The sequence below is a fragment of the Erpetoichthys calabaricus genome, chromosome 13, assembly GCF_900747795.2.
Source record: "Erpetoichthys calabaricus chromosome 13, fErpCal1.3, whole genome shotgun sequence".
In the NCBI taxonomy this organism is placed as follows: Eukaryota; Metazoa; Chordata; class Cladistia; order Polypteriformes; family Polypteridae; genus Erpetoichthys; species Erpetoichthys calabaricus.
In genome coordinates, this window is record NC_041406.2 from 21,398,587 (window position 1) to 21,423,095 (window position 24,509).

General features: G+C 37.3%; 1 protein-coding gene across 2 annotated transcripts in view; it reads right to left on the reverse strand.

Moving 5' to 3' along the window:
• Positions 1-448: 448 nt before the first annotated feature.
• mapk15 (mitogen-activated protein kinase 15) overlaps positions 449-24,509 on the reverse strand; it is an 83,847-nt gene continuing 59,786 nt past the window's right edge. The window contains exons 8-14 of one of the 2 annotated variants that reach the window (XM_028818006.2): positions 19,315-19,372; positions 14,359-14,496; positions 8,418-8,523; positions 7,067-7,322; positions 4,905-5,044; positions 4,227-4,388; positions 449-950 (exon numbers count right to left, since the gene is read on the reverse strand). In XM_028818006.2, the coding sequence (XP_028673839.1) occupies positions 759-950; positions 4,227-4,388; positions 4,905-5,044; positions 7,067-7,322; positions 8,418-8,523; positions 14,359-14,496; positions 19,315-19,372 (1,052 nt within the window). In that variant the 3' untranslated portion in view covers positions 449-758. Of the gene's footprint in view, positions 951-4,226; positions 4,389-4,904; positions 5,048-7,066; positions 7,323-8,417; positions 8,524-14,358; positions 14,497-19,314; positions 19,373-24,509 lie in introns of both variants that reach the window. The other variant, XM_028818004.2, reaches the window with a different exon arrangement.

Consider the following 24,509-nt stretch of genomic DNA (forward strand, 5'->3'; position numbering starts at 1 on the left):
CAGAGTCATAAAGCTATAGAGGCTTTGCTAGCAGCAAGCACATTTGTGTGAATTGTTGCATTAAATTTAATTTCGCTAAAATTACTTTTAACTGAAGGAAGACACTGAAGCTGAGAGCCATTTAATGACACATCTGTCAGTAATTCATGATTGTTCATATTTAATATAAAAAAGGGTTTGCAAGATGTAAATAAAAGCTTTCAATAATAAGCTTAATGTATTAACACAAACTGTCAGTACAAAAATGGTTGAATCCAAAACATAATAACCTTAAACCTATTTTGACTTTTATTCATGTTCACCACCTTAACTTTACTAGGTGAGCAAAATCCTATGGTATATTCCATGGAATCACTCAGTCTCTCTTAATATATATATATATATATATATATATATATATATATATATATATATATATATATATATATATATATATATATATTATCTGTTCTTGCAGCATAAGTAAATTCAGATATTTGATAAGTCATCCAGTTAAGGATAAAAAATAGAGTTGCATAAATTAAACTAGCAATTCTGTGTCAACAGACCTTATTGTGTTCACATCACCCTTACTGTCTGTAGATATTTTTGGAGATAATTCTGAGGTATGATTACTGTACTCCTCCAAGACACGGTAGACAACAATCATAAAGCCGATGAACTCTGTGCTTCCAGTCATTACTCCAGTGGCCCAATGAGACATCAGTAACCTTTGTGGTTTGTCAGCCATTTTTATCATTGCCATTTGGCAGATTACATTACTGATTGCTCCTTGCACGCAGCAGATTTTCGAGTCCTGTTTTGCTAATTGTTCCATAAGCTTGTGAATAGCTGCCCAGCTTGGCTCTGGGGTCTCCTGCAGCACCAACATTTGATAAGGACTGAAACATCTTCTTGCTGAACTTTGAGACAGGGCGAGCCTCTCTGGTTTGTGAGTGGGACCTCTGATTCTTTAAGACATCAAAATGCAAAAGAATTAATATTTGTAAAATATCAACTTCCAAAAACAAACCATTTTTATCTTTTGAAATGTTTAAAAGTCACGCTAAATTTAAAAAATGTGTTTTTAACAGTGTTGTTATTGGCACACTGCATACTGAAAGATACTTCCTATCTTTTTTTTAGTATTTTGTATATACTGTACTTATTTTCTTGTTTGGACTGTTAGAATATTCTGTATTGTTTTAAGTACATTTAACAATTATTAATATGTATAACCTCCTGCAACATAATTTAACCACTTGTGAGTTTCTCTTGGGATCAAAAATACATGCATCTTCTCTATTTATGTATCAAATAGCACTTTCAATTACGATGTATCTACAGCATTATATAGCGCATTTCATGCCTACCGATCTGTCTCCCTTATAAAATGTCCTTCCTTCATCTACCTATCAGTTCATTCTCTTCCCCAACTGTTATTGATAACAGTGTTTTGACAGCATGGTCTCTACCCTTGACATGTTTTAAAAACACTTGAGTAAATCAGGCAGTGAGGAACATCAAACAATGCAAAAAACAATATGCAGAATGAATGGCCAGTTGGCACATAGCTGGACACTACTTGAAGAATGTAGCGTATACTTTCTTTTATGACTTTGCCCATATTCACCATTGACAGATCCCTATACGGGGTGTTTTTCTTTGCTCTTATGTGAATTAAAGTTATTTTTGTGGGAGATCTGACACTATAACTCAAGGTTTTACCTAATAGTGTATACCAGTAACAGTGCTGTAGAATACTTTTATTTTCTTAACTTAATATTTAATTGGAGGCATTCAGGGTGCACATGCTCTCTTGTTTTACTTTACTTGCAATGCTAACATGCTAGATTCTTCTGGAGGTCATCTTTTATACCTGTATATATTCTAATCGCTTAGCAGATTTAATTTTTTGCTTGTCAATAGGCAGATGATTAATTATTTTTTAAGTGTTATGCATGTCTTACAGTCAGAACAGAAAATCAGTTGTAATTCATGTAAAATTAGTCATAGTTATGTAGAATTGATAACACGGGTGGGCAGATTCAGTCCTGGAGGGCTGCAGTGGTTGCAGGTTTTTGTTCCAACCCAGTTGCTTAAATAAAAACCAATCCTTGTCAATTATTTAATTTCATGGCTTGCTAGTGCTTTAACTCTGCCATGTCAAGTCATTCTCATATCCTACATTTGTTTTCCTTTCTAAGGATATCATCGAAATGATTTGAAATCTAAAACAGACGAGTTATTCTCAGTGCTTCACTTTTTTCTCTTCACTTTCCTTCCAAGTGTTTAATTAAACCAAATAGTGCACAATAAATACATACAGGTGTAAATGAAAACAAGTTAAATGGAGAAATGCTGCTTTCTTTTGTCATTTGCAGCTTATTGCTAATAAGGAGCAATTAAAAACCAAGACTACAGCTGTTTAAGACTAAAATAAGCAATAAGGGTTCAAAATCTTAACGAGCGAGACAACTAAAGTGAAGCAGAAGTGTTACTTGAGCAATAAGGGCTTCTTATTAAGCAATTGGGTTGGAACAAAAACCTGCAGCCACTGCGGCCCTCCAGGACTGAATCTGCCTGCCCCTGATTTATAAGTACAGGGCGGTTCCAGATCTAATTACGCAATTATTGCATTGCACACTTTGCTTTCAGTTTGAATTTCACAAATATACACCCTGAAGTCACACAAAGTATTTGTATAGCAGCCTGCCATGATTACATACAGCATAGAATGTTTATTTGGTGCTTTTTATTATTAAACTCTTGTCTACCAATTTCACTTTCATTTTCAAACATATTAGACATGATTTTGTGTGCCACCTTTTCCAATGTAATGAACTACTCCTAATTTACACAAGGATGACCCAGGCAGAACTGGTATATCAGTTATAAAAGGGGCAAATAGCAAGGTACCCAAGAGCTAAAAAGGTTTAAAGTTTATTTTCAAATATCAGTAAATAATCAATTGCAGAAAGAATTACATAGCAGTTAATCTCTTTTTGTCTGTTAAACTATCCTTCCTTATTTCTCAGTGTACCTGCATCAATTTACATTGCAACATTAGGCAGATTGTCATTTGTTTTCTATTAGCTACTTTTTAATACTAGGACAGATTTGTTATTAGACTGCCATTCTTTATGGGACATCCCAATTAATATATACAATGAACTGAATCATCAACTGTTTATTTGGAAATATGCACTTCTGTTTTTCCACATATTTTGGATATGTCAGTTAATGCCTTGCCACACTGGATGACTTTTCCAGTGATTTTTAGTTATTGCCTTCATTTGCATAACCTTACAGAATCAGAGCCAATTATCTGTGTGATGTCTTAATTAGCATACCATGACAGAATTGGGAAAAAAGGGGGGCCGAGATTGCAGCTAAATTCACTGTACCTGTTAAATCCTCCATATAGCATTGGATCTGTCAAGCAGCACATTACTGGCCATCACTAAAAGGGTCGGAAGTGCAATTCATATAATGCAGCGACAAGGAATAAAGAAAGCACGTATTTTGGACCTCAAAAAGAGAACAGAAGCTCGTCTGTCAGATGTTTTGTGTTTTACATACCACAACAGAATCAAAAAAAGGAAAAAGGGTAGAGATTGCAGCTAAACTCGCCAAACCTGTTAACCCTTCATACAGCATTGGCGTTGTCAGGTAGCATGTTATTAGCTCTCACTAAAAAAGGCACATCACTAAATGTGACGTGTCCACCAATTTGCAATTGTGTACATTGACAGGGTCCAGAGATGAGATCAACAACTTCAGTCGACAAGTCTGATGTACCCCAAGACTTGGAAGTCACATAATGAAGTGTTTAAGGGTATGTTGATGATTTGCAACACAATCCAAAGTCACACCATGGCCATTACTTGAGCTAAACATATTAAAACATTTAGTATTATTCTTTTGATTTGTATAACCTGAAGACATTAAAAGTACGAATGAAGGAAAAAGAACACTTGAAAGTTGGAAGTGTGGCCTAGTCTGTAAACCAAAAGACTTCTGGTTCAGTCCCTAACACTGATTTAATGTGTGATCCTTAGAAAATCCCCTTTAGCCACCTAGTTGTTTCAATGGCAAAAATATGGGAAGCAGTTGCAGAATATAGTGAAACAACAGACTGAAGAAGAGCGTAATATACTAATAAACTTTACACAGGTTTAGAGTAGAAGAAATTAACTCTGTAAACGCAAAGATGACACAGAAATTAAAATTTAAAAATTACTAACCAGGCGAGCTGTAGCTACAGTTATGCCAGCAGCAACATCCGGCTCATCCTTCCTGACCAGTGGATTGTTAAATCGATTCTGAGCAAGTGAGAAGGAGCGAGTTCGAGCAATAGGTGCAGAACGTCCACGCTGCTGGTCTGTGCTTTTGTTTGCTGGGTTACCCTGTGTGTGGAATATGTCAGTGTTAAAAGTTTTTCAGAAGAGTTAGTTATAAAAATCTGTTTCTGAAACTAGGTAATATAATGAGGTCTTCAAGAACAAAACAAATATTTAAAATTCCTGCTTTTGAAACTTTAACAAAGAAGCACATATGTTTTCCAGTTCTTTATAAGATGTGACTAATTTCTAACACAACTGACAAAGAGTTGCCACATTTTTTGAAATTGCAACAATAGATCTGGGTTGTTTTGGCAGTAAGTTCATGACTCCATCTGAAGCTAAAGTCAGCACATTTTTGAAAGATCAGTAATGAGTGTGGGCAGTATGTAGATGAAAAAGTCCATGATTAAAACCCTAGAAAAGTATCTGCCTTTATTAAATGCAAGCAGAGTTTGACTCTGCCTAATTTTACAGGAGTTGTACCCGTAAGACACAAAGGCATATGTGCAATTAACTAGTCTAATCAATCTTATATAAAATATTAATTCTAAGCAAATCCAGGGAACATTTTATACTCACAACAGAAGCATTTGAGCCATCAGGCACCAATTGATTACTATTTTCTTGACTTGCTTGACGAAACAGTTTCCTGTTTGCAGAAACATTACGCTGAGCTTGAGGCACAGAACTGCTGTTGGATCTGTTGCCAACGTGGTCATCTACTAAAAAACAGTTAGATATTTACTTAGGTATTATTTAGTTAAATGTAATAAAAGTCATTTGAAAATATAAAGTTTAATACAGCTTTGATTTCTCAGTAATAGCAAGTTATAAATGCATTCATTTTCAATGCCAGTTTAATCCATTTGAGGATTGCAAGAGAGTAACTAAGGTAAAACTAACCCTGAAAAGAGGGACAGAATGATATGCTATAGAATTATTACAGTTTCCGATCTTGAAATGTTACTAGTCTGAGAAAAGAGATGCTTCTTCTCTCTAAGTAGTATTACAGCTTTAGACCAAGCACAAAAATATCTGACAGCTGACAAGGTGGTTTTGAAGAAATCGAGTTTTTAAATCATACAGTAATATACTGTATTTTACTACTTCAAAATGTACAATTCAAATGTGTAGTCCAAGTGAATATATATATATATATACTATTATATATATATATATATATATATATATATATATATATATATATATATATATATATATATATATATATTCAATTTGAAAACACTTATGCAGTGGAGGTGTAACAGTTTATCTAAAACTAACTATTCTAGTACTCAAATCACAGTTCTGTGATACTGTATGGAAAATTATTCATGCCAAAATTAAACGCAGTCCAGAGAGTTTAGCATATTGCAATGCAATGCATGTGCACATGGTACTTTTAGTTTTGGTACGGTTTTATCATGTCATAATTAAAAACATATCAACCAATTGATCTGCTGTATTGCATTGGTTATGACATGCAATGTTTGGACTTCAGTTAAAATGCAGTACACTTTTGTATTGCATTTTAAACTGACATGAAAATAGTGTGCTGAAGTGAAAAGCAATAGATCATTTTGTTGATAGAACACGATAAAACCATGCCAAAATTATGGACATGTGCATTGCATTGCAATACAGTTAACACGTTGTATTGCATTTAATTTTGGCATGAATAATCTTCCATAAAACTGTACCGTTATTCATTCTCAGAACATTGCAATGTTATTACAGTTATTTGATAAAGGAAAAAAAAAGAACTAACTATGGATATTTAAGAAGCACTAGGAACAGAAGAAATGTTTCACAGATGCAGGTGACTGGGATTTCTCTGCATTCTGTCCTTCTGTAGGTCTGCTTGGGTCTTACTTCCACACCACAAGATGGCTCGTCAGGTTCATTAGTGACTTAGCTGGCCCAGCATTAATCAATGTGTAGGTGTCTGAATGAATATGTACCACAGTACACTGGCAGTCCACCCAGGATGTTCTGCTGCTTTGCATCCAATGCTACTATTATAGACTCTAGCTACCTGCACAACTGGTCGTACCAGTGTGAAAGTGACGAGTGATGACAAATAAGCTTATGATCTAACATAAAAATTTAAATTAGATACAACAATGCCACCCAGAATAAAAATATAATGGCAATTGAAACTGTAAAATGAGTCACTGGTGTAAGATTTTCTCATGTTACACAATTTTAACTTCTCACTTTTTATGTCCAAATGATTAATATCACAGTATTATAAATTATTACTAGTTAGTAAGATAGAAATGCCAAAGTCTGACAGACTGTAAAAGATGCTGATAGGCAGTTGATTACATGAAGAGTGAAAACAAAATGCTATCTGCCAAATCATTTCAGAAATACAAAAGATAAAAATAGTTCTTTATGAAACAAAGGCAGGAAGTAGACAAAAAAACAAAACTGATAAAACTGCAAGTGAAAGAAACCACAAGATGTTAATTAGAGTTTTAAACAATGCATAAATAAAGGGGAGAATGTATAGTTCTATATTATTTAAGCAGCAAATACATTCAGATGTCAGTTGATTACTGGTTGCTAATGACACAAAAACCATTTATATTTATTTTGTTCAGTGCATTGTATACAAATTATTTCTTGATGGCTTATAAAAATGCATTGCAGTTGTAAGACTCAGCAACATTACAATAATTACTCTCTTTGCAGACAAGTACTATGTTTATTTTCATTATTCATTCTGGTGGACTTACTCTGTGGACTTCCATAATAAACTGGACTATGTGTGATTGGATTAGATGTTTTGCTAATATTCGGGCTGGATGCTGGGCTGACTGCTGTTTTCTCTGATGGTTGAGGAGCTGCAGGTGGTACTGGTGTAGGTTTAGAGATTGGGGGCCTTGAATCCTTCTGTTCTGCTGTAGTTCCCTCTTGCTTCACCTCCCCATTTGTCTCTTTCACCTGTACTCTTCGCTGGAGGCGGACTGCTGACTTCCTTTCCAAGATCATCTAAAAAAATAAATAAATATCTCATAAAAGTAGCCAAATTACAAATGCAGTCTTTCTAATATATATACAGTGGAACCTCGGTTTGCGAGTAACTTGGTTTACGAGTGTTTTGTAAGACGAGCAAAAATGGTTAATAAATTTTGACTTGATAAACGAGCGAGGTCTTGCAGTACGAGTAGTATGTATACGCTTTGTCTGCTGAGCGTCATGTGATCACAACTGAGCTGATGGTTCTTCTCTCTCTCTCTCTCGCTGTGGGATTGTGGGCAATCATCTCCTATTCTCCATCTGAGTCGGCGTGCCTCACTCATATAGTCAACATCCGTATGAGCGTATACTGTTTACTGCAGCATTAGCATTGTGACTGTGTGTGCGCACGCACGTGTGTGTGTGTGCTGTGACGTGCGAGTCCCCGTCTTGCACCCTAAAACACGAAGCTGAGTCTCAGTACTTTAGCAACACCAGCTTTATTCAGCTTGAAACAGCAACAGCGCGGTTGTTTATTGTAGTGGGATCTGCCGCTCTGCTATACACAGACACAGCAGTCAGGCAGGGCCCTGCGCATTTATAATGTTCCTTGTTCCTTGTATCACCCATCGATGGCAGGCGCTTATAGCATGTCCGCGATCTTTTCGGATTCGCTTTTACGGCGAACTGCTACAGCACTGGGAGACTGCGATTGCTTTGGGACGCTCTTCCGCGTGTCGTCCCGTTGGGTGCAATCCCACAAGAGTTTAGAAACTCACACCAGCCATGATTCTTTTCAAAGGTAAAGTGCAGGTTAATTTGTTTTATGTATTTTTACTTTATATTTTGTATTAATCATTTTTATATGAATAGTTTTGGGTTGTGGAACAAATCATCTGAGTTTCCATTATTTCTTATGGGGAAATTCACTTTGATATACGAGTGCTTTGGACTGCGAGCATGTTTCCGGAACGAATTATGCTCGCAAACCGAGGTTCCACTGTATTTCTATTATATATATATATACATATATACATACACACACACATATACACATATATATATATACATACACATATACATACATATTCAAAGTTTCACAAATCAGTTGCTGATGTTATGACTTACCTCATATAACTTATTGCGATATTCAGCCACAGAGAGCTGGGTATCATCGTCTACAGGAAGAACAACATCATAATCCAGACTGGGCTCCTTTGTGATATTACGAAACCTGTTAACAACACAAAAATATGCTAGATTGAATCAGACTGCAATCTAAAAATGTTACAAGTACAGTCTTTGTGCATCCTTTTTTAGTTATGTTTGGCACATGTAACCTAGATTGAAATTGGAAGTATATGTTATGTCAGCACTAAGAAGTCTTCTTAAACCGGGGTGGAGTGGTGGCTCTGAGGCTAAGGATCTGCGCTGGTATCCTGAAGGTTGCCAGTTCGAATCCCCGTCACTGCCAAAAGAGATCCTACTCTGCTGGGCCCTTGAGCAAGACCCTTAACCTGTAATTGCTCCAGGGGCACTGTACAATGGCTGACCCTGCGCTCTGACCCCCAAGGGGTATGCGAACACTAACAAATCTCTAATACGAGAAATCGTATAAGACGAAATAAAGAACAAAAAAAAAAAACCCTAAAATGTGTCACCAGTCTGTTACACTAGTAGATTATTGGTCATACAATGCCTGTAAAACATATTGTACTCACCCTTTGGAAGTTTTCAAATTTTATTGTTCATTGTTATTGTTTATTGTTCAACATTGAATCATAGTGGATTAAATTTAGCATTTCTGACACATTGATCAACAGAAAAAGACTTTAATGTAAAAGTGAAAACCGATCTCTTCAAAGTGGTCTAAATTAATCACAAATATAAAACACAAAATAACTGCACAAGTTTTTACCGCTTCAAGTCAGTATTTAGTAGATGCATCTTTGGTAGCCATGACTGCCTTGAGTCTGTGTACACAGGTCTCTCTCTGTCTGTAACAGCTTTGTATAGGGTAGTCCAGATCTAATTATGCAATTTTCATTACGCTATAACTTATTAAGTTTATTACATACAGAATTCACAGCACCTGCCCTGCACATAGAGATTTCACTTAAAATTCTTTTTGTTGCCGATAGATGGCAGCACCTGCCCTGCATTCCAAAATGGCGGGGAGACGGTTGTCAGTCAAACAGTTGCATAATTAGATCTGGACCACCCTGTATATCTTCACACAACCCCCCACCTTCTTCAATGCAAAACTACACAAGATCGATCAGGCTGCCTGGAGATTGTTAGTAAATGGCCTTTTTCAAGTGCCGCCACAAATTCTCAGTTGAATTGAGGTCTTGTTGTTTTGGAGCCATTCCTGTGTAGCTTTGCCTTTATACTTGGTGCTGTTGTCTTACTGGAAAACAAGTCTTCTCCCAAGTAGGAGGTTTCTTGAAGACTGCATCAGGTTTTCCTCCAGGATTTCAATGTATTTTACTGCATTAATTTTATCCTCCATCCTTATAAGACTTCAAGGTCCTGCTGCAGAGAACCATCCCCATGGCACGATGTTTCCACCACCATGCTATAAGGTGGGTATGGTGCGTTTTTGAAATTTGGTATTTTAGTCTGTTGGCCAAAAAGCTGAATTTTGGTCTCATCAGCCCAAAGAACCTTCTTCCACCTAACTTTAAAGTCTCATATGTGCCTTCCGACAAGCTCTATCTAGCTGAAATGTTATGTGCTTTTTTTTTTTGCTACAAATGATGATGAATGGCTGTGTCAGAAAAGCCAAATTGAATCCACAATAAAATGTGAAAATATCTAAGGGGAGTGAATACTTTTATAAGCACTGTAAATTGTAACTACTAATCATCACTTAAATACCTCACAGACTTTTAATTAAATTAATTTTTTTAAATAACTATAAACCATTTTTAATTATTTTGTTTATTACAATGTATTTTGGTAATGAAAAATGTGACAATAAACATCTACTTGTGTTATAAATGCACATGATCACTGCTCTCACCTACAAATGTTGCACACCGTCATCTTCTTCTTACTCTTCATCTTTTCCCTCTTTTATGTGGGGTCGATGCTTTAGAGGTTATAAGTAACAAAAAGGCAAATTTCTTGTATAAACTATGCTAACACTGTTTTGGATATCTTTTTCAGTAGAATAGCTGACAGTTTGCATGAGTAATAAAAAACACAGATGTTATGCCCTGAATAATGAACAAAACATTTTCAGCGCAAGGAGAAAGAGGGTGGGTGTGATCTAAATTGTCTCATTGTTTTTTAGTCTATTTCTGTACTTTTCTAACAGTTTTAAACTGTAATACTGACAAAATAGATACACACTCATGTCTGAAATTTGGCACATATCATATTAATGTTTTTTTTTATATCTTGCATTATTTTTCTGTTTGCTGATACACACTTCCAAATGTCAGGTTTCCTTGTTGTCATGTTGAGTCCTTGGTTGCAAAAGAATCCCAAGTACTGCATCACCCAGCTCAAAAGTGCACTGTGCAGCACCATTGCTAACGACATTGTTTGTGCATCTGCTTTCAGGTCGTTTACCTCAGTTTTTTCAACCTTTCCTTTTTACAGCTTGGTTTGCTGGGTACAGTTTTCCTTGACAGTTTAAATCAAACCCTTATCTTTTAAATTTAAACATTTGTCTTTTCAAGGCTTGTATTTGTCAGCTGTATATTTGCCTTGTGCACTGCAGTCACAAAAATGCAGACTTGTTTCATACAACACTATAAATCTCGGAATATCTACATTGACAGTTAGTTTTTTTAGACATACAGTAAATAGTTGTGCAACATTTTGGTTGTAAGGATCAAAACACCCCCAGGACAACAAGAGTTTGTAGGAACATTCGGTGAATTACTGAAACTGTATCTGTCATGCAGATTAATTCTTTAATTAATTTATTTCCTTCTTTATCTACAACACAATTCAAATATATAAAAAAACATTAATTTTAATGCATTGTTTATTTCACATAACGTTTCAGACAGGCTTAATTTAATTAAGGGATGTAGAGGGATGGAGCCTGAAACATAGCACTGGGTACAAAACAGGAAATAGCCCTGGGTAGAGTGATGGTACGCCACATGGCCCACTTCAAACACATACCCGCCCTCCACACATGAGACCAGTTAAGAGTCACAAATTAACCTACCATGCACCTCTTTTTGTAAATGCCTTAGGGAAACCAGACTGTCAAGAAGCTATCACTTACAATCACGGGAGGATGTGTATATTTCATAAAGAAAACAATTGGGTTCTCAAAGATGAATCTAGGAAGCAGAAGTACTAACCACTGCACTACAAAGCTGTTCTTATTACTTATTTTCATATAATTAACTTTTATGTACAGTATATTTATTAAAACAGGAGAATACTTCATAGGAAATTAAAATGCATGGTCCCTTGTGTAATTTATTATCAACAAAAAAAGGTAATTTTGTTATTGAAAATTTCAAATAAAATACATTTATAACACCACACTCATAAACTAGATTAGGTATTCATTTTTGTTAAGTATTCTATAGAATAATAACGAAAACAGGAGTTTCCTTTAAGGTTCTAAGATATTTAAAGCAGTTTATATAGCACTGGAAATATTTTGCCTGACTTGTTCTTTTGATCACTTTTTTCTGGCTCCTTCACAAAGCTTTATTTAGTGTTTGGCAAATTACAAAAGCCTCTCCCCTACCCTAACCAAGTCACAACCTGATTATTTGGAATATCATTGGTGGAAAAAGAGCCACAGCTTGGGCTGAAAATTGTAGGTTAGACGTGGTCATCCTTACCTCTAAGTTACAGTTTTAGCTCTCGATTGAGGAATCCACTCAAGCATCGGGATACTTATAAGAAACAATATATGTGCCATAAAGTTAGAATTTGCACCAGTGAATAAAGGGGTCACCTTGACTAGATGAGATTGCTGGGAGGAAAACACTGACTCCTGTTTTTCATGTGTAAATGTTACAAGTCCTTAGGGTATGCAGTCATCTTAGAGACAGTGGGTTCGGTGCCTGCTGACTCTTTAGTCCTACTTGGAGATCTCAAAACTTGTTTCAGTAATGACTATATAAAGGGCCTTCTGCCACCATAAACGTCTTCAACTAGAAGAATCAGGTGCAAAATGTCTGACATCTTTAATTCAAAGAAATTAAAATTATTTAACTATGAAGTTATTTCTGTATTTTAAATATGTACAGTGGAACCTCGGTTTGCGAGCATAATTTGTTCCGAAAACGTGCTCGCAGTCCAAAGCACTCGTATATCAAAGTGAATTTTCCCATAAGAAATAATGGAAACTCAGATGATTCGTTCCACAACCCAAAACTATTCATATAAAAATGATTAATACAAAATATAAAGTAAAAATACATAAAACAAATTAACCTGCACTTTACCTTTGAAAAGAATCACGGCTGATGTGAGTGAGTTTTTTAAACTCTTGTGGGATTCCACCCAACGGGACAACACGCGGAAGAGCGTCCCAAAGCAATTGTAGTCTCCCAGCGCTGTAGCCTTAAAAGCGAATCCGAAAAGATCACGGACATGCTCCAAGCGCCTGCTGCCGATGGGTGATACAAGGAACAAGGAACATTATAAATGCGCAGGGCACAGTATTACTTGGCCACGACCCTGCCTGACTGCTGTGTCTGTTTATAGGAGAGCGGCAGATCCCGCTACAATAAATAACCGCGCTGTTGCTGTTTCAAGCTTTATAAAGCTGGTGTTGCTAAAGTACGAAGACTCAGCTTTGTGTTTTAGGATACAAGACGGGGACTTGCACATCACAGCACACTCGTGTGTGTGCACGCACACACACACACAATGCTGTAGTAAACAGTATACACTCGTACGGATGTTGACTATATGAGTGAGGCACGCCGACTCCGGAGAATAGGAGATGATTGCCCACAATCCCGCAGCGAGAAAGAGAGAGAAGAACCATCAGCTCAGTTGTGATCACATGACACTCAGCAGACAAAGCGTATACATACGACTCGTATTGTAAGACCTCGCTCGTTTATCAAGTCAAAATTTATTAAAAATTTTAGCTCGTCTTGCAAAACACTCGTAAACCAAGTTACTCGCAAACCGAGGTTCCACTGTATATGTTTTGTATACTGCAGTAATGTGTTCATAGATAGAGGAAGCCTTAAATTAATAAATACACTTTTGTTACACTGAGGGAATATTTGCAGAAAAAGAAACAAAAAATATTTGACAAGAATTATTTATGTTTACTTTTTTTTTTGGTTCTGTGATATCCTCTGGCCCGGAGACCAAAGGTTATTCATGTTGTGGAATTTATGTATTCCGCCTTGCCTGTCACTGCATCCAAATTTTACTTTTGTATGGTGAGCCATGTAGCTTTAGCAGGCTAAACCTAACTGATCTGCGTGGGTCATCTGGCCATGAGGCACTTCTCAGAGAATATCACCTGGCTCTGGGACTGGGTCCTGGTATTCCTGTTCCAGGTAAGATTCTCCTATATTTATTTACACCTGCCATGAATGGTGTATTTTTGGACTGTTCTTAGTCACCTATTTGGAATGGGTAACTCTATCAGGAGCACATTTCCAGACAACATTGTTTTGAGGATCATGTTCAGACCATGGCTTGGTCTGTCCAGCATGGCACACTATCACAACAAACCTCAACTTGGGAAGATAGAAAGGGATATGCTGCAGTGATGGGACTTTGTTGCTGTTACAGTGCCCCGCATAATCAAAATTGCAGTTTTTTTTTTCTGTATACATAAGCAACTTGAATTTACAATGAATGTCAAGCAAATATTTAGAATGCCTTATTTTATTTATGGATGTTTTTTGAATATATCATTTTAAAGCTTTAGAATTATATCACTTTTTCTAATTGATAAATACCCAGTTAATTTACTGGAGTCACTGGCCAAAACATTTTAGGAAAGTAAATTCAAAGTAAAAATGCTACATGTTATTTCTGGTATTAACTTAATAAACTGATTTAATTTTGAAAACAGAATAGTTTTATGTGCAGCACATGCACTTGCTCTTACCTTCGGACATAGGGGTGCCCAAGGGCTTCCTCGGCTGTTAAACGCTTGTCTGGGTTAAACACCAACAGCTTATTAAGCAGGTCCAAGGCATCTGAAGGATTAGAAGGTGGCAGCATCTCTTCTAGTAAAACTCTTGGACTGGAATTCATTTTTAAAAGATTTACTCAATGAAACAAGTTATTGCTAAATCTTAAGATGAATGTGTTTTTTTATCTTTCACAGTAAATATCACGACACTGAACAAAAATGATATAAAGTCTTCTCTTTAAATCCTGAATTAATGCAAATAGATAATGATAATATTAATTTGCTCTCTTATGTTGCATAAACTGTACAGTTCTATAAGTAGTCATTTTTATTAGAAATACATTGAAGGGTTGTTGCTATGTGACATCAGAAGTTCAATTGGTACAGATTGTCTGAAATCACAAGAGGAAGTAAAACTTTCTTTCTAACTATGTGGCAAACCACAAAAGATGCTGTGCCAGTTTTACTGTGAATTAAAAAAACACACACAGATACATTTGCTATGAACATGTTTATTGTATAAAGGTGGTCAATGCCCTTCACTATTTACTTAACATATAGCATCTAGAATTGTGTTTTATTGTTCTCTGAACAACTCTAATTTCATAACATGTTAAAATAATGTAATCATTTTTCAATCACTGAACTTTGTAGTTATTGTTCCCTGGTTGTGAGCAAGTAAATGCCAAAGGAAAATCATTTAAAACCTTACAACATGCTGACGTACAACATCTCAAACGTATTTCACTCCTGTCTGATTTTCTACCTTCTCTGACATATATGATGCTATGAATGTTATCAGATCTTCAAGCAAAATCCAATATTTGATATAAATAACAACATTTTTATTCTTAAATTTCCTTTTTTGTTATGTTACGTCTTTATTTTAATTAAAGATTTTTATGCTACACCCAAGACAGTAATTGCCTTGGACTCAATTACTGGTTACATGATAGATGTTTTCTGTAGCTATTGACTAGTGACTCACAGTATCATGGAGGAATTTTGTTTTATTTCTCTCACTGCAATAAAGCTTCAGCTCTGTGACATTCATAGGTTTCCAGGCATTAAGGGGCCATTCACACCTATGTGTTTTTACTAGTGTTTTAGCGCTAGAGCAGAATGTTCCTACGTCATAAACCTCTTGAAAAGTTATTTACTTCATGTCACAATTTACCCCCAAGCCTTTTTGCAGAACGTGGTTTAGAAAACTCCTGCATGCAGCAGTTTGCAAGCATTTTCAGCCAAAAGCTTATTTCAGTGAAATCAATGGTAATGCTCATAAAATGCTGGTAAAGTAAAGCAAAGAGCGTTTTGGAAATGTTCTTACGAGAAGTCACTGCAAGGAATTAAACAGATCATTTTAAAAAATGCTGCTGTCATTGTGCATGTGTATGCTTCTGTTGTCTAGTGACAACTATTGAGGAAGAGGTCAAGTGAGCATGTACCTTGCAATTAAGTGACAAGAATTCAATAAAGTTATAGGCATACCCATCCATCCATTATCCAACCCGCTATAGCCTAACTACAGGGTCATGGGGGTCTGCTGGAGCCAATCCCAGCCAACACAGGGTGCAAGGCAGGAAACAAACCCCGGGCAGAGTGCCAGCCCACCGCAGGACACACACACACACACACACCCACCCACCAAGCACACACTAGGGACAATTTAGAATCGCCAATACACCTAACCTGCATGTCTTTGGACTGTGGAAGGAAACTGGAGTACCCGGAGGAAACCCATGCAGGCACAGGGAGAACATGCAAACTCCATGCAGGGAGGACCCGGGAAGTGAACCCAGGTCTCCTAACTGCAAGGCAGCAGAGCTACCCACTGCGCTACCGTGCCGCCCACGTTATAGATATACATTTAGTTTTAATCAGGTTGAGTTTAATACAGATGTTTTAACATAGAGGCACAGTGGTAGTGCAAAGATTGCATTCCTTCCTTACAGCATCAATTGTATGGGGTTTGCAGGTTCTGTCTGTGCATTTCTGTCTTGATATTAGTATTAGTATATTAGTGAGTGTGCATTATTACCTGTTCTAACAATACTAGAAATTTTTCATTAATACTTTTCAATTAAGAAAATAGGTTTTATCCTTTATGAAGTAAATAACATCCATCCTCTTTATCCATCCCTAATCTGAACTGCTGGGTGAACACTGGCCCCTGCACAACCAGATCACACTGTTTGAAAAAACTCTTTAATGGATAACTAAATTAAAGCTAAACAGATACTTTAATAATATATTTCTGTTGATAGATTGCATGCAGCACACTCTTTTCTTTTTTTTTTTTTGGAGCTGGGGAGTCCTCTACAGCGCATCTTCAACCTGAGCCTGGAACAGGGGAGAGTCCAGAGGCTTTGGAAAACATCTTGCATCACCCCAGTCCCAAAGATATCACGTCTTTGGCCTGTCGCTCTGATGTCACATGTGATGAAGACCATGGAGCGGCTGCTGCTTCACCACCTGAGGCCACAGTTCGCATACCAGGAGAAGGTGGGAGCGGAGGATGCCATCATCTATATGCTACACCGATCCTTCTCCCACTTGGACAGAGGCAGTGGTGCTGTAAGAATTATGTTTCTGGACTTCTCTAGTGCCTTCAACACCATCCAACCTCTACTCCTTAGGGACAAGCTGACAGAGATGGGAGTAGATTCTTACCTGGTGGCATGGATCGTGGACTATCTTAGAGACAGACCACAGTATGTCATCTCGGGAACTGCAGGTCTGACATTGTGGTCAGCAGCACAGGAGCGCCGCAGGGGACTGTACTTTCTCCGGTCCTGTTCAGCCTATATACATCCGCCTTCCAATACAACTCGGAGTCCTGCCATGTGCAAAAGTTCGCTGACGACACTGCTATCGTGGGCTGCATCAGAAGTGGGCAGGAGGAGGAGTACAGGAGCCTCATCAAGGACTTTGTTAAATGGTGCGACTCAAACCACCTACAACTGAACACCAGCAAAACCAAGGAGCTGGTGGTGGATTTTAGGAGGACCAGGCCCCTCATGGACCCCGTGATCATCAGAGGTGACTGTGTGCAGAGGGTGCAGACCTATAGATGCCTGGGAGTGCAGCTGGATGATAAATTGGACTGGACTGTCAATACTGATGCTCTGTGCAAGAAAGGACAGAGCCGACTATACTTCCTTAGAAGGCTGGCATCTTTCAACATCTGCAATAAGATGCTGCAGATGTTCTATCAGACGGTTGTGGCGAGCGCGCACTTCTACGCAGTGGAGTGCTGGGGAGGCAGCATAAAGAAGAGGGACGCCTCACGCCTGGACAAACTGGTGAGGAAGGCATGCTCTATTGTAGGCACGGAGCTGGACAGTTTAACATCTGTGGCAGAGTGACGGGCGCTGAGCAGGCTCCTGTCAATCATGGAGAATCCACTGCATCCACTGAACAGGATCATCTCCAGACAGAAGAGCAGCTTCAGCGACAGACTGCTGTCACCGTCCTGCTCCACTGACAGACTGAGAAGATCGTTCCTCCCCCCACACTATGTGACTCTTCAATTCCACCCGGGGCAGTAAACGTTAACATTATACAAAGTTATTGACTGTTATACCTTCATTTTTATCACTTTTTAATTAATATTCTTTTTATCAGTATGCTGCTGCTGGAGTATGTGAATTTCCCCTTGGGATTAATAAAGTATCTATCTATCTATCTATCTATCTATCTATCTATCTATCTATCTATCTATCTATCTATCTTTTCTGCTTGGATGTGCGTTTCAACCATTTGTTTTTTGCCTTACACCCAGCGCTGCTGGAATAATCACTTGTTCTCAGTGACCCAAAAATGAACAGATTAAATTTACCCCTCAGAACATGTATGATTAAAAATATATGAATCTCTATATGAAAATGTATATAAATACAATGTATTTTCAGTTCTTTTGAGTTGATTACCACTATGCATGATAAACCTTTTCTAACTAGCTGTTACTAGAATACTGGTTGACGTGCCTACAGCAGCAGGCAATTATTTTTTGCAAAATAAAGCCATGATTTTTTTCTTTTCTTTCAGATGCAACTATGTGCTTATTGACACCCATGTGTAATCCTGGAAGTTTTCAGGATGCTACCTCCTTCACAGAGAGTCCAGAATTTTCCCTTAACTCCTTTTGCTGCAGGGTGAACCCAGTATGTGCGATCACGACGCTGAGGACACCTGGCCTTCACTACTGTGATCATCAGGATTAAATGCACTAAAGTCATAGAAGACAATTCTTAAAATACAGCAATCATCTCACAACACAACACCATACAACCTACGAAATGAAAGAAATGTTAATTACTTTATACTTCTCTTGCAAAACCTTTTTTTTTTTGAGAACACTGGAAAAATGCTTGATAAACATTTAAAAAAACATCTGAAAAGCACATGACCCCTGCAGTGACCCCAAAGCCTGAAAAATGCCTGAAAAATGCTTGCAAAGAGTAATTTAAAAAGCTTGAAAAACACTAAATAAACACTGGAAATGTGTGCATGGACTCTAACAGCTGTCTTAATATTCTTTTATAACATTTAACTGGGGTAAAGATGTAGATTTTGACAAGGCCATTTCAAAACACTACAGTTCTTTTTCATCCATTCTCATATTGACATACAGTACTTGTGGTGTTATGAATAACTTTCTTGCTGCACAACCAACCCTGCCAAAACTCGAGATCACAGACGGATGGGATGACATACAGTATGTACATATGTCACTTATGATAAATTTAACAGTTTAGGTAATCATTATCATTAAAGAATTGATAAGGACAGGTGAGATAGCGAAACAAAGGATTCAAAAATAATAAATCACCACAATCTTCACTGTAAAGCATTATTGGAAATACTTTATATAGGAAATTATCTGAATTATTAATATTGTTTAAGCAATGCCCAGACAATACTCACCGTGCCATCATTCTCTGAATAACTGAAGCTCCATACTCTGATTTAATTGAGGCAATATCTAAAAAATAAAAATCATCATGCAAATGTTACATTAACTTCATAAAATAATACAAAAATAAATTATGCTACTCACTGAAACCAAAATGTGCATAAAGATTTATACTCTTTTGTATAAATTTGTTAGTCCTCCAGACACATTCATGTAGCAAGTATTATAACAGAAGTTCCATGCTGATCTCCAGCCAAGCAGAACAGAGCAATTGTTTTTACTTTCTTATATTTGCAGAATAACATTCTTAATTTACTGTTTGCACAAATTACATTATATTTATATATATATATATATATATATATATATATATATATATATATATATATATATATATATATATAAATGGAATGGGTGGGTCGTCGGGTGGGCCTTTTTTTCATTCCGTCGTTTTTTCGACGTTTTGAAAATGTAGAATGATTATTTGATTTTTTTGTTTTTATTTGATCGTGTCTATGTAGCCGCCGTCGTAATAAAGTATCGCTAAAATTGTCATTTATCGTAATTTATTTTTGACGTATAACGTCGCCGTCGTCGAGGTCAGTGATACCAGTGCAAAAAATCTGCTTACGGTTGAAAGACACGCCCTACTCACTGGACAGTTAAAAACACCAATCAAACTAACGATGACATAAAGTATTACCCAATCAAAAGTAGGAAAGGAGGCATCTTCATAAAATGCGTGTGGGATGATTTGCATGAGACGCTGCTTTAAAAAAAAAAATGATAAAAAAAATACGGGATAAATCCCGTCCAGTATTGATTCAAAACGGGACGCGCAATTTCATTCTCAAACGCGGCACGATTCCGTATTTTAAAGGACGGGTGGCAACCCTACAGTGCCAGGTAACCACCCATACAATCACATTGTGATTCAGACTAGGAATGCAATGAATGTAATTACCCCCGATCTACATACAAGGCGAAAGTCTTGCAACATTCAAAGATGATGGTTTGGGATAAGTACACCATACAACATAAAAGAGCTTATGAAGCCTTGAACCGAAAAAAGCAACATCTCAGAGATCGTAAAAAAAAAAAAATAGGAGCTAATGTCGTTTTACTCGCTGTAGATTTTAGTCAAACATTACCAGTTATTTCACGAGGGAGACCAGCACATCAACTCAACGCGTGTTTAAAATCCATGCTTCTCCCACGCTCGGTTATATGTCGCGTGTTCTCGGGTAGGTGCACCAAAAAATTTATACATTTAAGCATGTAATGGGCAAACAAAAAATGAGGTATACCCGAAGGCACAGCAGTAGTACTTAATGTAACTTTACTTCTTAAATGTTAATGTTTTACTGTTTAATAATTTATACGCTTCTTATATGTTGTTCAAATTCTTTTATCAAAATACCACTGACAGCGCAATGCACGATAACATCGAGTGAATACACCATACGCATCCGCCCACGGCTGCCCTGCTGTGCGCAGATAGGACTTGATTGTACAATAAAATAAAATAAAGATAAAAAGACTAAAACAATCATCACCCATAAAGCGGATAGTAGACGTGACGTACTATATGTGTACCACATTTCAAGTGTATAGGTGCAACGGTTTGCGAGCTACAGGTAATTTAAAATCCTGGACAGACACACAAATTGCCACGGTAGCAAATTACAGAAGAAGATTTTACTGTTTAATAATTTATATTTATATGAAACGAGCTGTATATACCCGGCGTTGCCCGGGGCAGAAGTAACGTAATCGGTCAAACACTTACATATATACCAAAGTAAACCTAATCGGTCAAACAGTTACATATATAAAAAAACCGAACCTAATCGGACAAACAGCTTCATATATACAGAAGCGAACCTAATCGGACAAACAGCTAATCTATATACATAACCAAACCTAATTGGTCAAACAGTTACATAAATACAAAAGCAAACCTAATCGATGAAACAGCTTCATATATACAGAAGCGAACCTAATTGGTCAAACAGTTATGCATGTGCAGAATAATTTTACAAAGATTATGCGTGTTAACAATCATTAAAAAGAAAAGATTGAGGAACTCTTCTTCTATATGTGATGAAGCTGGATGAAGCTGACTTGACGAAGACGTAGGTGGCATAGATTGGTTTTTCTAAAACAGAAGAAAAAAATGAGTATCTATTATTATTTTAAATTAGAATGAAAATGACAACCTTGATTAGAGATAGATTATCCGTATTAAAATATGTGCATGAATAAACTTTTGCTAACTCTCTAGCAAAAGTTTATTCATACAAATTGGCATGGGATGGCTTTGTGAAAAAGTAAAAATTAGATAAAAATAAATTGAGAATGCGTACTTCGATTTGACTGAGATTATCTGTAATGATGAAAAAAAAGTTTAGTATGTTTTTTTTTTCCATACGGGAAGGATGTAAAACCTTACATAGGCACCCTTCAGCCCGTACTGAAGGGTAGTGTCAGATTCTTACTGACTAAAAAACACCCTTTTTATTCCACAGCTACCCCAAAAACCACTATTAGGCATTACTTTGGGGTGGCAGTAGTTTAGTTATGAAACAGCTGGGTCCTGAAAAAAATCTGTCTTATTAGTGGCTTCATCACATATAGAAGAACAGTTCCTCAATCTTTTCTTTTTAATGATTGTTAACACGCATAATGTTTGTAAAATCATTCTGCACATGCATAACTGTTTGACCAATTAGGTTCGCTTCTGTATATATGAAGCTGTTTCATCGATTAGGTTTGCTTTTGTATTTATGTAACTGTTTGACCAATTAGGTTTGCTTATGTATATAGATTAGCTGTTTGTCCGATTAGGTTCGCTTCTGTATATATGAAGCTGTTTGTCCGATTAGGTTCGGTTTTTTTATATATGTAACTGTTTGACCGATTAGGTTTACTTTGGTATATATGTAAGTGTTTGACCGATTACGTTACTTCTGCCCCGGGCAACGCCGGGTATATACAGCTCGTATATATATATATATATATATATATATATACACTATTGTATAGTTAAATCCACCTATCTTTGTTGTTCACTGCATATAAAGCAAAAAGAAGACAAAAAATGGGGTGCCCCAAGAACTTGTGAACAGAATTGTTCACAGACTCAAGTCAAGCAAGGGATATAAAAAGATTTCAAAAGAACTGATAATCCAAAAACATAAAGAAATGAATGACACAAACAGTAAATCTGTGTAGGCTGGGCTATATGGTAGAGGAGAAACGGGAAAGCATATTTGGAAAACAAAGTCTCATCATGAATTTACAAAAAAAAGGCATGTAGGAGCATCTGAAGAAATGTGGGGAAGTGTCATATGGTGTTGATGACTCAAAGTTGGCTGTTTTAATGTCAAGTGCTGTCAGAGGCAAAAAAGCAGCACAGCTCATCATGTGCAAAACAGTATTGCACACTGAGGCACCATAGTTTTATGGGGGTTGATTTCATTTCCAGGGTCTGGCAGGGTTGCCAAAATAGAGAGTAAAATGGATGGAGCAAAATACAGACATACTACAGGTAGCACTTGATCCTGATACAATTCTGTTGTGTTAAGCTCAATTAAGAGATCACACCTACTAGGAAAGTGCAGATGAATGTTATCAATAGCACACAATCTGTATTTCAGAAGTGTGCATCAGTAAAAATAGATGTGCTGTATTTACTGTAGTGAAAATTTGATTTTAATTATTATTATACATTTAAAGAAATGGGCAACAGCATAGTGGTTAGCCCTGCATCATGGCCATTTAATAATTCTTGGGTTTGAATCCTGGTCTGGGTATTGCCTGTGTGCATGTTGTTCTCATTTATAGCATACTAGCCAACCTGCGGCATACCATACGCCGCATAATCAGGCCTTTTTTTAAAATGATTTTTAAGCACAGGGAGAAAATTAACATTTGAAAATCGCGCCTTCTCCTCCCAGATCGAGGGATGGGGGTGGACGGCGCTGGGGCAGAGTCCACATGCACCTTGCTTTTTTATATATAATCCACCAAGTTAGCCGACAGCGGTAGTAGCGTGGGGAGGGGGGTGTGTACAAAGGGCAGGGACGTAATCAGTGCGAGCGTATGACTCGCAGTTACTGGTAATTCCACGGTTTGTAGCACGAATGGGGTTCAACAGCTTACACACGCCTTTCTGGCCGGATAGATGCACGTTGATCCATTCAGTGTAGCGCGTGTGCAGTTACCTGATGCAGGAATCTGTATAACATTGAAAGAAGTGTTGTTGCAATGGAATACATTTGAAGCGGTGGCCATGGAAGGCAAATGAACAGTCAACACGGCTTACAGCTGGATTGATGCCGTGTTTTGTGTCACCCGACCATGGTAGTATCGGGGGGTTGGGTGTATAAAGGGTAGGGACGTAATCGAGCGTATGAGCCGGACTTTCTGGGAATTCCTCGTTCGTGGGGAACAAATGCAAGCCCCGGTTGATCCATTCAGTGTAGTGCGCGTGCAGTACAGGACATCAGAGACCTGTTAATGCTCAATCTCATGCATAATTATTTATTGAATGCTAAACACTTCCGGAAAGACACAGTTGTCTAAAACGGGTTGGTCTAAGAATATAACAGTAAGTGAATGAAAAGATGGAACTCTGGAAAGAGCAAAATACAACACAATAGTGAACCTGTGGCATAACAAATGCCGCATAATTATTTATTGATGGTTGAACACTTCTGGAAAGACACATTTGTTTAAAAAGGGAGGGTTTGAGGATACAACAGAAAGTGAATGAAAAGATGGAACTCTGGAGAGAGCAACATTTTTGCAGTGTTACCGATTGTGCATATTAAATCTTGAGAGACAGGGTGTCCTTGTGTGGTGAGTTGTTGCAGTTTGTGACCACGTCGCCGAAGTCATCCCAATGCTGGCAAACAAAGCCAACAGCCATATTGCGAAGTTTGAGAGCAACAGTTTCGTCAATGACATTTTTCCAAAAAAACCTGACTGATAGGCAGGTTATCGATGGGGGACGCGGTCGGGTGTCGTAACGGAAAATAATAATGAAAAGTCAACGTGGCTCAGAGGTGTATGTGAACTCATAGCACAGACGAAAGGGACTAACTGGGTGGTCGGTGAGTTTTTGCGTTCGGGCACATGAGTAGGCAGTGTGAATGCCTAGAGAGCGAGGGTAGACGCGGGCCGGGAAAAAAGGAGTGTTGGT